Raw genomic sequence first — 18405 nt, forward strand, 5'->3', positions numbered from 1 at the left:
TCCCAAAAGCTAGAGGCAAGAAGGCCGAGGACTCTCTTGACGGTGTTCCATCGACAGCGAAAGGGAAACTGCATTTGTGCACACAGCAACAGTACCCAGGGTGATTTTACAGGAGTACAGGGGGCTTTGTCTGGTTCACTGTCATTAGCGCGACTGAACAATAAAGCTGGTCTGAATCCCAAACAAAGCCACTGTTGGTGTTTCTACCATCTGTTTGCACCACAACACTGTTTCTGGTGCAGCTCCAGCTCCCATCTTGTGGAGATTGGAGACATAGGCTGTGTTCACACTGCAAGCCTCTGTGCTCAATTCTGATTTATTGCTCAGATCAGATTTTTTTTTAGTTTGGCTGTTCACATTATCTTTTAAATGTGGCCACGATCAGATTCCAGTGTGAACCGGTCACGATCCTGAACTGACCCGCATGTGCAAATGATCAATAAAGAAGATGGACGTGAAAATAATTGTGACAAATGTCGATCTAGAGTGACGTAAATGAAGTCGCATTGCGATAAATCTGACCTGTATCTGATTTAGGACCACATTATGAAAGTGGTCACAAAAAAAAATTATACAGGCCACTTTCATATGCAGTCTGAACGTAGCCATAGATCTTTGGTTTATCTGACATTCAGGAATAACTTAGAAATACTTCACATTTAGAAAGATTTAGCAAACCTAAGTGAACATTCAGCTCAGCTCCTTGGCCTCTGGAGAGGACTCTGGGAGGGACCCCATCTAAAACCCACAACGACCCTCTGTGCACATAAGAGCGCAGATTTTTTTAGTACGCCATAAACTTCCCATATTTTCCCTCAAATACCTCGACATATAAATGACGTGACTGTGTGTCCATGAAGCCAAACACTGGGAACAGAGAGAGGATTGAGACGTCTTGGGCTTCAAGTACCCTTTCTGGAAGGACACTAACTGATCCTGTCATGTGATGGCTGTGTTGAATCCGGGCCACAGCGGTGGGTTTGGGTGAGTGCCTCTGGCCCCGCTATCGAGCCGCCTAATTAAACTATTAATCTCACATCATTAACCTCCGACGACCCTTCCCTCCCCTCAGCCATCCTGACATTGCCGCCCTGGCACAGGGAAAATCTCCTCCATCCCTTCCACTCTCTCTCTCTTTCTGTCGCTTTACCTCCATTGTTTTACCATCACCTTTTACTTTCACTCATAGTATATATACTCAGATACAAATTCTTTATTGCCTATATTTATTGTAACGTATAATATAACCGATAGGGCACACAGAACCTCATCTGCACCTTTGTTTACACCATTTCTTTTTCTCATATTTCTATATTCAGAGTTACTTATATTGTTTGCACTGGTTATTTTCTCTGATATTCTTATATTCACGTCTAATTTCATTGCCTATGTGTATGTATTTCTACTATTACCCTGCCCATACCTGTACCTCCCCTCCCCCTTCCCCCATGCTGCTTTGAGGCCCGAATTTACCCAACGGGATCAATAAAGGAATATCTTATCTTACCTCACCTGGACTACATCATGTTTCCCCACCTCCTCTGTTAATGTTTCTTTTTTTGTTGTTGTCTCCTGCCCCCTCTCTCCTCTTCCCCACTCCCCCATCCCGTACGGTCCGTGGACCACAGCTGTGTGCTAACAGCATTACTCTTTCCCCCAAGTGCCTCTCCAAGGTGGATATGGTTACTTTTAATTAAGAAACAATCAATTTCCCCTCCTCCCTGTCAAGTATTTTTTTTTTACCCGGGCGACCATATGGACACTTAAAAAAATAAAAAAATAAAAAAATCCTATTTCTAGCCACCCGCAGCTTGCTCCCAGCCCTCCCTGAGCCGTTTGTTCCAGCCACTCAAACCTGGACGAACAATACCTAATCGATCTACAAAGGCCTCTACCTCTACACAGAGTTATAAGAGAACACGCCAGCTCATGGGGGGGGGGATTCAGGGATTCAAGAGGGTTTTTAAACAGGTTTCTGCAAACAGGTTTGCGAGGCCACAGTTAGGCAATTATCTTCCAGTCCCAACTCTGTCCAATTATTTTATTGCAGACACTTAGCAAGCAAAAATGGGAGATAATTATGGGTTTGCGGGGTGGAGAGAGTGGTTTGCGTAAAGTCACTTTAACCTTATAAACCTAATCACGATGCCACTGGTAATCCCCCCCCGCCACTGGGAGAGCAGCCTGCAATACAAAGGCCGGCCTCGGTGGCCCGACTGTAGCACGGGTGAAGCCACCCCACCAGATTATAACGAGGGATGGCGAGAGACATACATCAGAAGAGCATTAAAGCAAATGAAATAAGTCACAGTGACAGCACAACAAAAAGATAACCATTATGTTTAAGTGCCGGGTGTGTGACTTTGAGGCCGACCTTGTTGGGGGTGCCGGTCTATTGTGTACACGGGAGGCTGTATGGGGCGGCTGGTGGGGGGGGGCTGGTTGATTAGGCCGAGCTCCCCTGGGATCGATGGCCGTCTGAGACCAGCACTCAGGGTAATCACACTGTATTGTAGGCCGACTCAATGACGATATGAGATACATAAAGTCACAGGGGCCACTGCCCCGCTGAGTGTCTTTGTCCGCGGAAGATTCTGTTACGTTAAAACAGAAACGTTACAATAAACCGGAGTTAGGCGAGTACAACGCAACCGACGGCCAAGACGGCGAGTAAATGATAAATGCAACGCATTTATATAGAGCTTTCATCCAAAGTATGCCTCTCACATTCACCCGTTGACTCAACACATTCACACACCACGGTGACAATAAGCTCATCGGGAGATTAGGGGTTAAGTGTCTTTGCTCAAGTGTCTTTGCCACTGTCACCCCCCCCCCCAAGTACACTAATAAGCACATTGAAAAAAGAAAGGAAAAAGGAAGAGTAATCTTTTCTAAATGTAAAAGCCCATTGGAAACACGGAGCAGGGTTGAGGTTTTTAGTCCTCGTCTGGTCTATTGAACCTCTGTCCTCTGGAGACGAGGACAGACGAGAAGACAAGAGGGCCTGGTAATCAGAACCCTGCCTGGCACCCCACCCAGAGAATCTGTCTGCCCTGCCCTGTAATTCAAGGGGAATCACAAGCAGAACTATCGTGCTCGCGCAACTAAGACCCGGACAAATTACAGGCAACAGATGTGCACAACCCGGCATTTGTGGTAGGTGTTATTTCTGCACCCCCCCTGCCGTCTTATTTTAATTCTATGTTTTGTTTGCGCTGCACACTGTAGGTAATAGCAGGTCTAGAGACTTTTCCCATGGGGGTATACAGTACGTCTAACACACAACCCGGGGAGGGACAGCCTCGCATGGCGAACACGGCCCCGGTGGAAGTGCCAACAGGAGCTTTGGGAAGGAGTGTGGGAAATATTATCCTTAGGTGCCTGAGATGGGGGATGACACGGGAAAACATACAGATACCTGGTGAAGGAAACCATAACAACAGCAAGCTATAAGATGGATCCACCTACAAAGGAGCAGTAGTTGGGTATAGTGGAGAATATATACGACATTTTTTACGCATATATTGAGGGAACGAGAGGAGAAATCTGGATCGAAATTGGATAAATGGGTTGAATATAAGAAAAAAAGGGAAAGTTAACGACACTACAAATTGGGAGGGATGGAAATCGAACATGATGCTCCATTATAACAAAGGGAGACATGTTTTTGTTTGTTTGTTTGTGCCATGTGTGTCATTGTAAGTGATAAAACTGTGAATAAAACAAAACACAGCGCGTTTTCAAACCCCTCCCCTCCTATAACGGACACTACAAATTGTGAGGGATGGAATTCAAACATGGTGTTGCATTATAAATAAGGGGGAAAAGCCCACATCTCACATTGCTGTGTTGTGTTCGTTTGTTTGTTCCATGTGTCATTGTAAGTGATAAAACTGTGAATAAAACAAAAGAACACAGCCCGTCTTCAACACAGCCCCCCCCCCCCCCCCCCCCATAAGGAACATGTTCTTATTCGCACGTGGAACGTGTCGTCTCAGGCTACCAGCTCCTCCTCCTCCTGCCCCCTCACGGGTGCCTCAGAGCTTGGCTGTCCTCTCAGAGAACGCCACGCTGCCAGTTCGCCGGAGAATCTCTGTGAGGTAATTAAAAGGCCTCGCTGTGTCTCTTTATCTGTAAATTATATGATTACTGTAATTAGAGAGCAGAGGTCCTGCCCTCGCCGGGACGACGATACGTGGGGTAGAGAGAGGGACGTGAGACGTGGGGTAGAGAGAGGGACGTGAGACGTGGGGTAGAGAGAGGGACGTGAGACGTGGGGTAGAGAGAGGGACGTGAGACGTGGGGTAGAGAGAGGGACGTGAGACGTGGGGTAGAGAGAGGGACGTGAGACGTGGGGTAGAGAGGGACGTGGGGTAGAGAGAGGGACGTGAGACGTGGGGTAGAGAGAGGGACGTGATACGTGGGGTAGAGAGGGACGTGGGGTAGAGAGAGGGACGTGATACGTGGGGTAGAGAGAGGGACGTGGGGTAGAGAGAGGGACGTGAGACGTGGGGTAGAGAGAGGGACGTGAGACGTGGGGTAGAGAGAGGGACGTGGGGTAGAGAGAGGGACGTAGTCACGGGATTCAGGAGAAACACACTGAAAGCCACTCGCAGAGGATTTAAAACTATGGAAAATAGTTCCATATATATTGTGTTTTTGCAACTTCGCAACTGTCTGACACCCACAGTGTGATGAGCAAAAATATGTACGAAGACTACATTTTCATATAAATGAAATCGAGGGGGTGACAATATGCACAAATGAGTCATTATCACACTGCAGGCAGGCAGGCCACGGCAGGTCTCAGCAGACTGTGTGTCAAAGAGAAATGGAAGTGTAATAAAACGCTCCAAGGTCAGGCGCACACCGTGAGTGGTGTTAAAACCTGGAAATACAAGCTAGAGAGAGAGAGGGGGAAAAAATAAAAAAAGGGGGATGGGCTACAATAAAAAAAAAAAATAATAGAAAGATCCTAGCGGGTCGTGCGGTGAAGGAGGGGGGGTCGGAGGGGTGGGGTTTGGCGGGGGGGATCTAATTGAATTACAGTGACCCTGTGACAGTGCAGCAGCCGGGGTCATGTGCTGAATTAATTTCGTCCCTGACCCAGTCTCTGGCAGAGCGGCCGCCCTCCTGAGGCACCGGGGGCGACAGTGACACATCTCCGCCACCGGCGTCGTCGGCGTCGCCGCCACAAGTTTTATTCCGACCGACAGCGAGAGGCAGAGAGGCCTCCGCTTCGCCGTGACGGTCCTTCTGTACTTTGGGGGGCGAAGCACTTAACGACGTGTTTTGCTTATTTATTTATTTACGCCGACTGAAAGTCCTCCGATGAGACCGAAATGCAAATGGAGCGGAGCCGTGTATTCTATGTTAAACCAAGCAGTAAACTGCACAGCGGGACGCCTTTCTTCCTCGCCGCACTTGAGAAACCAATTAATATTCAGCGATGTAGTTCAATGTCACATTAGAACACCTCTTTTCTGGGGAGGATAACCCGACAAAAGAAATAACACAGGCTTGATCTTTTCCCACGGCTTCTGAAATGTAAATGTACAACTACACGAGAAGAAATGAATTTAAAAACACGAGCCGTGGCTCCGCTACGGCGTTTGACGCGGCTGTGGGTGGAAAGGAGGAGGGAGGAGCGACTTACTGTCGGCCCGGGAGGAGAGGACCACGCAGAAGAGCATGAGCAGGAACGGGGCCGCCCCTCTGGGCAGGAGGGGCACGGACGGCTGAATGGTAGGCACCATGTTCCAGGTTGGCACTGATCCTCCCCTCGAAACGTCCCACTCTCACGCGATCAAAGACTATCACCTGGGAGGGGGAGAGAGAGAGAGAGAGAGAGAGAGAGATAGAGAGGGAGAGAGAGAGAGAGAGAGAGAGAGAGAGAGAGAGAGAGAGAGAGAGAGAGAGAGAGAGAGAGAGAGAGAGAGAGAGAGAGAGAGAGAGAAAAACACAAAAAAACATTAGGATTCAAACTCCACATTTGCATACATTTGAAAGAGTGTGATAACGGGGGGAAAAAAATAAAGAAAAACAAAAGGAGAGAGAGAGAAAAAAACGTTGTGAATACATTGCAGAGTGGATCACAAAGGGAAGCTTTAATGTGCCCTACATACGAGAGTGTGACAGCGGAGAACAAAACGCCCGGCATCTCTGTGTGGTCCCTCGGATGGCGACGGCACCCAATACCCGAGACAACAACAACAACAACCGATTTGAGGCAGAGAGGCTAAGGAGTGAAAACATGTAAGACTACAAGCTACTCCACCAGAGAGGCTAAGGAGTGAAAACATGTAAGACTACAAGCTACTCCACCAGAGAGGCTAAGGAGTGAAAACATGTAAGACTACAAGCTACTCCGCCAGAGAGGCTAAGGAGTGAAAACATGTAAGACTACAAGCTACTCCACCAGAGAGGCTAAGGAATGAAAACATGTAAGACTACAAGCTACTCCACCAGAGAGGCTAAGGAGTGAAAACATGTAAGACTACAAGCTACTCCACCAGAGAGGCTAAGGAGTGAAAACATGTAAGACTACAAGCTACTCCACCAGAGAGGCTAAGGAGTGAAAACATGTAAGACTACAAACTACTCCACCAGAGAGGCTAAGGAGTGAAAACATGTAAGACTACAAGCTACTCCACCAGAGAGGCTAAGGAGTGAAAACATGTAAGACTACAGGCTACTCCACCAGAGAGGCTAAGGAGTGAAAACATGTAAGACTACAAACTACTCCACCAGAGAGGCTAAGGAGTGAAAACATGTAAGACTACAAGCTACTCCACCAGAGAGGCTAAGGAGTGAAAACATGTAAGACTACAAGCTACTCCACCAGAGAGGATAAGGAATGAAAACATGTAAGACTACAAGCTACTCCGGCAGAGAGGATAAGGAGTGAAAACATGTAAGACTACAAGCTACTCCGGCAGAGAGGCTAAGGAGTGAAAACATGTAAGACTACAAGCTACTCCGGCAGAGGAGTTGAGGAACAAATGCGACGCGACAACAACAACAATGAACGAGGCATAACGGAACGAGAAGCAGAGATCGGGACACATGGCGGTCCCAAATAATTATAAAAGGGGAGCGTTAAGAACCAACAGACCTCCCCGAGCCCGACTCCCAGAGGAGAGCCCCCCCCCCCCCCCCTCTTGGGAGCGTCTTAATGTCCCCCCCCATTAAGAAATTGAAATGCTGTCATCCAGATGGGCTCAAATTACACAAAGTGCGGTGATGTCACAGAATGACAACAGGCGTGCATAACCACTTAACAAAGCGCCGCATGGCCCCCGCGGGAAAATGGTGAGCCAGTTGGGGAACCGGTGGCAAGTGTTGTACAAATTAACTGTGATTAACCAAGCTATCGCATAGGAGGGAGCCGCTCCCTTGTCTAGACTCGCACCTGGACGCGCTACAATAAAGAACTGAACTGAAACCAAGCTGCTGCCGCTGACGGTTGATTCGGGTTCCGCCACAAACAGTCCATTCAGGTTTTTATTAGATTCGGTGAAGTAACGCGAGGCGGCTGATCGCTGTCGTTAAGATACCCAAGCTTAAGTTTGTTTGTCCAGCCGATACACAGCCTGGAGATTCAATGCCCACCGCCCCGGGTGCCAGTCCAAACAAGGCGACCCGCTAATCCAAATAAATTGGGACTAACTCGATTTCTTATCTTCACGCACCCTTGCCCAGGGTAATGTGTGATGAGTAACGATAATAAAGCGTAAAGCAGACCACATACGGTGAGGAAAGGACCTCTCTCTCTTCTTTCGGTGGCATTAAAGAGGGGCCTCAGAGAGAGCAGAGAGAGAGGTATGATGGCGAGAAAAGTTTCTACTCACGGCACTCGACTACTTTTTGTCTTCAAGTGCTCTGTATAAAGATTATATGTATTACAAAGCCTCTGCGAGGGGTCGATTGGAAGTGAATTGAAGAGTCTCTCAACTTTCTCTGTTGTGAAAGTCTGAGCGCCACTGATGCCCCGTATTTCAGAAGAAATAAAAACCACTCGATGTGAAATATCTGGAGGCTCAGTGGGCGGCCGGGTCGACTTCAGTCTATTCATTTAAGCTAAATAAGTTACGAGTGTCAAGAAAACAATGCCTCCACTCCAGTATCTTAAATAAAAAAACACCAAAGAACTTGCCTTTTCTTAGGCCGGTGGAGGTGTCAAGAAACCCATCACTCATGGGGCCGTATCAATGCATGTGGAAAGAGTGAGACACAGGAACCGGGCATCGCCCCGGCGACCACATCCTTTTGTGAATCGGGGGCCAAAGAAAACACAGCGCGAGAGTCGACATCTAAAAACACGGGGCCCACATTTAAAGAATTCGTCATCGACTCTCCTTTAATCTCCCCTGACAGGCTGCTTGGCGGAGCAGCGGGATGAGGGATGGGGGCCGGTGGATGATGTGAAGGAATGGGGTGTTGTGCGCCGTGAGTCACGGCGCGCCAATGCTGCCGGCGTTTCACCCAGGTGAGTCTGGAGACAGGTATCATCAACAGCTAGCCGCAGTCGCTCTTTTGCATTTCGGATTTCGACATCTGCTGAACCACATTTTCCACATCAGACGTCTTGCATTCAGGGGGCGGAAATCACAGGGGGGCTGGGGGGCATGAGGGCCTGGACCCCCCCCCCCCCCCCTCCAAAGAATATGAGTGAGTCTGAAGACAGGTATCATCAACAGCTAGCCACAGTCACTCTTTTGCATTTCTGATTTTGACCCCCCCTTCCAGAGAATATATAATTATAAACATAACTATATAATTTTAAATGATATAATAATATGCAATGTTCACATTGTTGTGCCGGGTTAAGAGGGTTCCTTTGTACAATTTACAGCATTAGTTCTCTGACAATCTCTTTCATATCCAAGCAAAATGTATATTGTAACCAATATATCCACAACCGAAACTATATAGATTCCCGGACCTTGTGAATTGGAATCGATTGGGGGAATTGCCTTGGACTGCAGGATGTCACCGTTTCTGAGACAACCCACTCTGCTGGTGGGGATTATGCTCCTTCAGATGCTAAATTAATGGCCAATTTCTGCAAAACCTACAGAAATATTTGTTCCTGGCCATGTGTCTGAGGCTGGGCCATGTGTCTGAGGCTGAAGTTACATGAGGGGAAAACAACAACGTTGCATTTTCGAATGATTTCGTTTGCACGTCCAAGTCGAATGGCAACGCCGTTTTAGCTGGCATTTTCGTTTCCCCAGCAGCAACGCTCAAAATGTGTTTTCGTTGTCAAAAGTCCCTTGGAACGGTGTCATGTAACCTCGCGCAAGCCATTGCCGTTTATGTAGTCGAGCGTGGGCGCGTGCCTGGACACCAACGTCCACGTCACTGAGAAAAAGAAAATATTTTTATTTAACCGTTCTGCTATCGGTACTCGAGAAATTATAGTATTTTTTTTTTTTTTAACAAATGTTTTTTATTTTCCCTTTTTTAACATAAAACTAGACAAACAATACAGTAACAGTAAAAAATATCAATGATAAATCACAGGACAATGACAGAAATAATAATAACAATAATGACAGTCCAGTAATTAAATCAAAATAAATGTAGAGTTTTTTTTTCAAGACTAATCTTGGTTGCCATTCTCTCCTATCTCTCTGTCTGTCTTTCACTCTGTGCTCACGACGAGTACCTGCCCGCGCATTCTCAGTGTTGAATTCAGCGATGAGATCCGTTGCCGTCTGACCATGCCTAGCTTCTGACAACGAGAGAACTCAGGAGACAACGCGAGTGAAAATGCAACATTGTGTTTTTTCCTTGTGTAACTTCAGCCTGAAAATGTTTTCCCTCTGTTAGCTTTGTAATAGGACTCAGATTGTCTGTTTATGGGGGGCAAGCATGCGATTGATCCTCATCCCTATTTGCTGGATTAGGAGGTGTAATGTTAGCCTGCCGTTTTCTGTTGCTGTGTGTGTGCGTGTGCGTGTGAGTGTGAGTGTGTGTGAGACTGTGTGTGTGTGTGTGTGTGTGTGTGTGCGCACGTGCAGGCGCGGGTGATTGGGAAAGACACTCGACTCGCTGTAAGCTTGGCTATTTTTTCACCTGCCAGGCTGCCACGATGACCTTGACATTGTATATTTTCGTATAGCCCGCATCCCTAGCCGTGGCGTGATACATGATAAGACCAGTGCATTCTTGTGAAGTGTTGGTCTTCAGGGCGGAGTGAGACCTATTCGTCTTGATGAATTAAAAAAACATGTGTGTGTTTCTCGAGTGCCGCCTTCTCCTCTTGCGTGGGGATTTATTGATGAACTTGCTTAATGAAACCCTGTAAGTGCACCTGTTGCTGCGGTGCCGCCTCTTGTTGCTCAGCCTATAGCAGCGCTATCGATCGCTTTAAGAAAACTCATATGCGGTCTGTTGTTGTCTCCACTCTCCAGCTGTAAACAACGAAGGCATCTCATGAAACTCAGATGTCGAAGATTCAATCAACACTGAGGCAAGTTGCAAATGAGAGATAGAGAGAGAGGGAGAGAGAGGGAGAGAGATAAGGATATAGGGGGAGAGAGAGAGAAGGAGAGAGATAGAGTGGGAGAGTGAGAGAGAAAGAGAGAGGGAGAGAGATAGAGATAGAGAGAGAGAGATAAAGAGAGAGAGAGAGAGAGTGCAAGAGAGATAGAGAGAAAGAGGGAGAGTGAGAGTGGGAGAGAGAAAGAGGGATAGAGGGGGAGAGAGAGTGAGAGAGGGAGAGAGAGAAAGAGAAAGAGTGAAGGAGAGGGAGAGAGGGCAGACACACTGCTAACTAAGTGTGCCAAAGAGACATCCAGGCTCACATTTCTATTTCCACGGCAATGCCCCAAGTTAACTTTGCAAAACGAGCATAATTCCTGTCGAGTTTGTTGGCTGCAAGTTTCATTTATTTATTTTTATTTTTTTTGCTATCTTGCCTCAACTTGGGTCGGAGTCGCTAGGTAGGGAGGAGGGCTGGTGGAGGGATATCTTTCACAGCAGATGCCAGGAAGAGGCAGATGCTTTTCATCTTCACTGAGACAAATTCCTCAAGCCATGTTTATTCTTTATTTATTTAGAGACTTATTTATCCCAGTGCCTCCCAATGATCCGTGCCTCCCAGCTGCACGCGAGTACCATGGGACATCACTTCCATGTGCTGTGATGTGCGCCTGTGTGTGTAAGTATATATTTGTGTGTGTGTATGCACTCACAAGTATATATTTGTCTGTGTGTGTGTGTGTGTGTGCACTCACAACGTATATATTTGTCTGTGTGTGTGTGTAATGTGTATGCACTCACAAGTATATGTGTATGTGTGTGTGTGTGTGTGTGTGTGTGTGTGTGTGTGTGTGTGTGTGTGTGTGTGTGTGTGTGTGTGTGTGCATGCTTGGGCTGACCTTCGATTTTTTTTTGGCATTCGAAGCTTCGGGGCCGAGATTCGATTTTAATTCGAAGCTTCGAGATAAAAAAAAATAAATACTTTTTTTTTTATTATTATAATTTTTTATGTTGTGGACTTGTACAGTACTTTGTTCAACTTTGTCAGTGCTGTAACGTTTAAACCTTTTAAAATCTTAGACAAACTAAACACTTTGCTTTCATGAAATATTGTAAGCCGCCATTTGAGGCTTTATAAAAGCAGCACAATGAACACAAATCGGTCAGTGCCGAGTCCGACCTCATCTTAAATAACAAACAGCATTGCTTGTTGTAGTTAACAAAGAGAGGCAGAGTTGATTTGGCAAAAAAATATATATATTTTTATTTATTTTTATATATTCGAATGTTATTTTCCCATTCAAATCCCATGCCCATTGAACGAAGCTTCAAAGTATTTAAGACAACCCTAGTGCATGCACTCACAAGCAGGGCACGAAATAAACTTTTTGACTCACCGGCCAGTGGCGGGTAGATGGGAAGAATCTACCCGCCAAGCATATTTCTTACCTGCAAAGTTTTTTTGATTAAAATATATATATATATATTTTATATAAAAAGTTTTTTTAATAAAATATATATTATATAATCATACTTGTAGTTGTATTATCTGCAAGACATCGCCACCACGCAACAAGTCAAAATGCTCGCTATCTGTATACTCTAGTAGCCTCCAGCTCCAGCAAGGATTCTCCGGCGCTGCAGCTGGACCTATACTCTACATTCGGCATGCAAGGATTCTCCGGCACTGCAGCTGGACCCTATTGGTATAACGTTACGGTTCTTTGGTCAAATCACATTCAGCAAACCCTCAGCTAGAATACGCATTGAATCAATGTTATAAGACATTGATATCAGGAGCTATCTGTAGCTACTGCTAGACCGCTAGATAACGTTAAGACAATTTAGTTTACTGGGACATATAGATCTAACGTGAGCTAGCTAACGTGAGCTAGCTAACGTGAGCTAGCTAACGAGGGAACGGAGGTATTATGCACTCGAGTCGACTATTGCTGGAGCATTTGTTGATATCAGCAGCTATCAGTAGCTAGCCAGCTAGATACCGTTAGACAATGCCTCGTCATGTATTAAACTAAAAGTGAATAGTTGACTGGGTCATTGTTTAAACAGTAACGGTAGCTCATGGAGGTCCGCTCTAGACTAGAGCAGACTGCCTCTGTGTTGATACGAGCAGAAGCCAATAGTATCCCGCTGCAGGGCTGGGCGGATATGACTCGTTGCCACGTTTTTTTTCAAAATAAGAGTATCATACGAACCGAATGTTGCTAACTGCCGGAGCCATCGATATTATGACTGGAGCTGCGCTTGGGGCGGAAATGAGACCCGCACAGGATTTTCAAAATAAGAGTATCGTTATGAACTACACGCCACACGGCGGGCAGACCTCTCAGTGGCCAAACGTAAAAACTGACCGCCAATGGCGGGCTCTAAATTCGCCCCCCCTGCTCACAAGTATATATTTGTGTGTGTGTGTATGCACTCACAAGTATTTGTCTGTGTGTGTGTGTGTGTGTGCGTGGACTCACAAGTATATATTTGTCTGTGTGTGTGTGTGTGTGTATGCACTCACAAGTATGTGTCTGTGTGTCTGTGTGTGTGTGTGTGTCTGTGTGTGTGTGTCTGTGTGTGTGTGTGTCTGTGTGTCTGTGTGTCTGTGTGTCTGTGTGTGTGTGTGTGTGTGTGCGTGCGGGCGTGCGAGTGCGAGTGTGGGGGAAATGTATGCATGTGGAAACGCCAGTGCTGCTGAGCAGGATGACTAGCAGTGTGATCTGAAATACGAGAGAGCAGCTCAGACCACAGGAAGACATTGTGTTCTACCACTGTGTGGGAGATGGAGGAGAAAACCCTGCTGATGTGTTGGTATGTAGGTCTGCCCTGCAACACGGTCTCATCGGAAAACGTAAAGAAAGTACTTTTGTCGACCACGGGGGAAAAGGTACATAATGTATGCTGTGTTATAGCCATACGTAATGTATTTATAGGGGGGGGGGGGCACTCATCACTAGACCAAGCCACCGCCCTGATGGAAACACAGCAATACTATGATGATAGTTCCTTTTAACGTTAAGATAGAAAGCACTCACCCCCCACCACCAGCATTGTTAGTTAGACTCCTGATAGACTCCTGATCATGTCGTTTTGCAGTTTATTTAAAAAAAAAAATTGCTGATACAAAACGTAAATATATTACGTAACCTCTACAATATGTAAATATATTACGTATGACTATAACATAACGTATATTATGTACCTTTTTCCTGTGGTTGATAATTACTTTAATTACGTGAGATCGGGCTGGCCCTTGGTCTGTGGTTGAATGAATCCTTATGTCTTAGCAATGGAACCCATCTCGAACCCCGCCCTCTTTTCTTGATCCTCCAATCACAGCCGCTGCTTCCCTTGGACACGCGGATACCGAGATTTAGAGAGGGGCGTGGCCAAAGGCTGATATAATGCAGATAAAATGTTTTATTTCTGATAAAAGACAACAATTAATAATAACAAATGAGACACAAAATGTACAAACTTAAGTTCATTAATGTTAGCTATTTAGCTAGTTAGCTTAAGTTTTGCCTGGCAATTGTGAATTGTGGAGCTCTATTTAGTCCCTTCCAGTTCAAGTTATTAGTTGTCATACAGAAGTACAGAATACTTTTATACAAAATGCTTCTTTCTGTTTCGCTCCAGAGACTGTGCTAGGCAAAAATAGATGATAAAATAAGTATAGCAAGTATAAAATAGAAGTCAAGTACGTATACAAAAATGTTCAGTATATACATATATACAATGCTCTATGTAGAGTAGAAGTAACTGAGTTACCATACAATATACTATACAGTGCAAAGCAGAAGTGGGATTAAGTACAATATAATTTACAGTAAGGTGTAATGAGGTATGGGTTGTAGTGCAAATTATTTACCGATAAATATAAAGTGTGCTTAGGTGTACTAAAGTGGTTAAAAGTGCTGTGAGTGCATTTGATGGTTGTTACATAGTGTTATTGTTCGTTGACACTTTTTTTGTTATTGTTTGTTGTATTCATTGCATGTTCGAAATAAAGACTTCAAATCAAATCAAATCAAAAAAGCATCCTGAAGGCCTGGGGATAGAAGCTTCTTCTGAGTCTCTCTGTGCTTGCCATAAGACTCCGGTATCGCTTGCCTGACCGCAGCAGTTCAAAGAGGCAGTTGTTTGGGTGGCTCGAGTCTTTGATAATGCACCGTTCAGGGTAAGCTAGCATGGCTGCTATCAACGGACTCCTTGTGACCTCTAGTTTCACACGGTGCCATCATTTTCACTCAAGCTCAATTAGAGCCCACACAAGATGATAACATCGGCGGGCCGGTACCGAAGCGTGATGCCATGTATGAGGGCCGACGTTCCACTCTACTGGTTAAAATTACTTAGTGAGTAGTACATTCGTTGATAAAGAAAAATAATGTCCACAGCCGCTCCAGTGTAAAACAAAGACATCCAAATGGTTTATTTCTCTTCCACAGCGAAGTCTTTCTTTACAGAAGTGGTCCTAAATCTATTTTCCTAAATATTCACGTCACTACTACAAGGTAAGAAAACTGTTTTCCCCAGTCTCCAAAATCACAGCCGACTCGACACATGAAAATTCCTCCACACTGGAAAGCCGTAAATCCACTTGCTGGCTCTTTTCACAGCAAACCGGAAGGCTTGGCACCTTGGTTGAGAAATGCAGGCTTCAGTCTTGGTTGTTGAGTCCATCCGTTCAGTCCTGTTCAGTCCTGTTCTACACACCCTGCTGTGAAAGAATTGTGGACTATATATAGAGACACAAATGTTCTAGAATGTCGGTTATGACATCATACGGTGACATCACAAATGTTCCAGAGCGTTCTATCATGACGTCATACTGTGACATCACCAATGTTCTGAATCTAGAACAGGGGTCAGCAACCTTTTTGACATGGAGTGCCTGTTTGAAATATAGTTGTAACTAGTGTGCCTCAACAATATTCCATGCATCGTAATTTTTTTTTCTCATAATCAGGTATTTTTAATGATAATTTTTACATTATTACATCATTATTCATTATTGTTATTGTTATTGTTATTATTAACAATATTATTATGATGGTTGTATCAACCCTAAATCTGAGTTGGGGCAGGGGTGCAATGCAGACAAACAGTTTTGCTTTACTGAGCTCCGTTATCTGGGGGCTGTAGTTGGTCACTTTAAGCTGCACACCGGAGCATCTTTTAATCCAGCTGTTTGCTGTTCTCTGATATTTTCTGACATTTCGTTGATGCGTCGCTCGACACTTCAAGCTGACATATTGGGGATATCTTTTATCCTTGATTTGATTGTCTCTTTGTTTGGCAAGCCTTCACAAAACATCTGAGCTACAGAGAAAAGCCTCCTTGATATACTCGACTTACAAAAAAGAACCTGTGGGAGGATTTCTTTTTTTTAAACTTTCTTTTTTTTATTTGTTAGCGTTTATCGCTTTTCTGGTCAAGCATGACCGACAGATACAGGGTGAAACGGGATATAGATCAGGGGAAGACATTCTGATAAATGACGGCGGGTCCGGGAATCGAACTCGGAGTCCACCAGATCCGTGACGCAGCACGGTTTTCCCCAACGCTGAAATAGCGCCGAGATATGCGGTGAGCTACTGGAGCCCCCCCCCTGTGGGAGGATTTCAACAAGATAAATGCGACAACAGTGCAAAATATTTCACTATAATATTTCAAAGCAAAACAAATATATATATATATATACACTTTTTTTATATATTTTTTAATGCTGCCCCCTGTGCCAATGAAAATGCCCCCGCGTGCCTGTGCAAACACGACAGTTCAATGACTTTATCTAAATCCAATCAATATTAAACATTCATATAATACAATAACCTAAATATATAGCTTTGGCTCCTACACCGTGTGTGCCGTGAGTGTTTTTATGCCTCTGTAATGGTTGTTAATCAGTGATTGGCGTAGCATTCAGTCGGGTGGTCCAGAATAACAGGACCTCACTGTTGCATCCGCACACAAAAATGTAATCTTGTGTGCCAACTGGCCTACGTTTATCTAATTTAAAACACAAACACGGCATCAAAGAGGCTTAGAGGAGACTAGATAGTTACCGGTACAGCTGTGAGAGGTCAGCCGTTATCGACATCACCAACCAGACACTTTAAAGGAGCTGTGAGACTCCCTGAGTTAATAAGGCTTCTTTGGAGATAAAACAGTGGGGAAAAAATATATATCTAAAGCCTTTGAGGAATAATTCATGGTGAGCAGAGAGATGTGGGTATCTGCATCTGCAGTGGACAGATGGGTTGCAAGTGAGAGTAATGGGGGAGAGAAGGATCAAACATGATCCAGTTTGTTTGCTGCCCCTTAGTCCATTACTAGAAATCCCAATTAGTAAGGTTAAAAGTGTTAAATGGGCACATAATATCATCTCATATTGATCGCAGGCACCTGAATCGAATTGTATCGTATCGTGGCAGACTTTGTGATATCGGCAAATATCGTATCGTTGTCCAAAGAATCGATATCGTATCGTGATGAAACTGGTGATTCCCACCCCTAGTTAGTAGGGTCTTAGTCCATTACTAGCCTTCCCAGTTAGTAGGGTCTTAGTCCATTACTAGACTTTCCAGTTAGTAGGGTATTAGTCCATTACTAGACATCCAAAGTAGTAGGGTCTTGTTCCATTACTAGACGTTACTAGACGTCCCAGTTAGTACTAGACGTCCCAGTTAGTAGGGTCTTAGTCCATTACTAGACTTTCCAGTTAGTAGGGTCTTAGTCCATTACTAGACATCCAAATTAGTAGGGTCTTGTTCCATTACTAGACGTTACTAGACGTCCCAGTTAGTACTAGACGTCCCAGTTAGTAGGGTCTTAGTCCATTACTAGACGTTACTAGACGTCCCAGTTAGTAGGGTCTTAGTCCATTACTAGACGTTACTAGATGTCCCAGTTAGTAGGTAGGGTCTTAGTCCATTATTAGACGTTACTAGACGTCCCAGTTAGTAGGGTCTTAGTCCATTACTAGACTTCCCAGTTAGTAGGGTCTTAGGTCGCTTTCACACAGGGGCTGTTTGGTCCGGACTTTCGGACCAGAATTCGATAGTCCGGTTTTTCGGGTTTGTGTGAATGCGTGTCGAACTCGGTTTGCGGACCAAACAGGCGAACTCTGGTCCGCCTGAAAACGTAGGTCTCGGTTCGGCTTCATCGAACCAAACGCAAACCAAATATAGGAAGTGATTATTATTACCACTGCTCGCAGCACTCACTGCAAAACAAGCACACTGCATCTAATCTCACTATCTATCTATCTATCTATCTATCTATCTATCTATCTATCTATCTATCTATCTATCTATCTATCTATCTATCTATCTATCTATCTATCTATCTATCTATCTATCTATCTATCTAACTGTGCATCTTGGGAAGAAGGAAGAAAAAACGCGGCTTATTATTATTACAGAGGCGCACGGCATTGGATCAATGCCACGTCAATACTATTATTACCTTACCACTGCTCGCAGCATTCATTCACTGCAAAACAACCACACTGCATCTATCTCTCTATCTATCTCTCTATCTCTCTATCTCTCTATCTATCTCTCTATCTATCTATCTATCTATCTATCTATCTATATATCTATCTATATATCTATCTATCTATCTATCTATCTATCTATCTATCTATCTATATATCTATATATCTGTGCATCTTGGGAAGAAGGAAGAAAAAACGTGGCTTATTACGGTATATTATTAATAAAACAGCTACTTGTGGGCACCCATAAAAACAACGTGGTCTACAAGTTGTTTAGCGAGAGGATGGTGGTAATGTGCTTCAATAGAACAATGGATCAATGCCATGTCAAAACTCGGCTCCGCTGATCTGGAGGGCTCCGCAGTCCACACACAGACACACACACGCGCGCGCGCACACAC

At 44.8% G+C, this 18405-nt stretch overlaps 1 protein-coding gene across 1 annotated transcript in view; it reads right to left on the reverse strand.

Moving 5' to 3' along the window:
- The window catches only part of LOC311239297 (receptor-type tyrosine-protein phosphatase F-like), a 226449-nt gene that overhangs the window by 175944 nt on the left and 32100 nt on the right, over positions 1–18405 (reverse strand). Inside the window, 1 exon segment of the mRNA XM_084327604.1 lies at positions 5660–5823. Within this exon segment, the coding sequence (XP_084183730.1) occupies positions 5660–5759 (100 nt within the window). The 5' untranslated portion in view covers positions 5760–5823.

This window comes from Notolepis coatsorum (genome assembly GCF_963971535.1).
Source record: "Notolepis coatsorum genome assembly, chromosome: 13".
In the NCBI taxonomy this organism is placed as follows: domain Eukaryota; kingdom Metazoa; phylum Chordata; class Actinopteri; order Aulopiformes; family Paralepididae; genus Notolepis; species Notolepis coatsorum.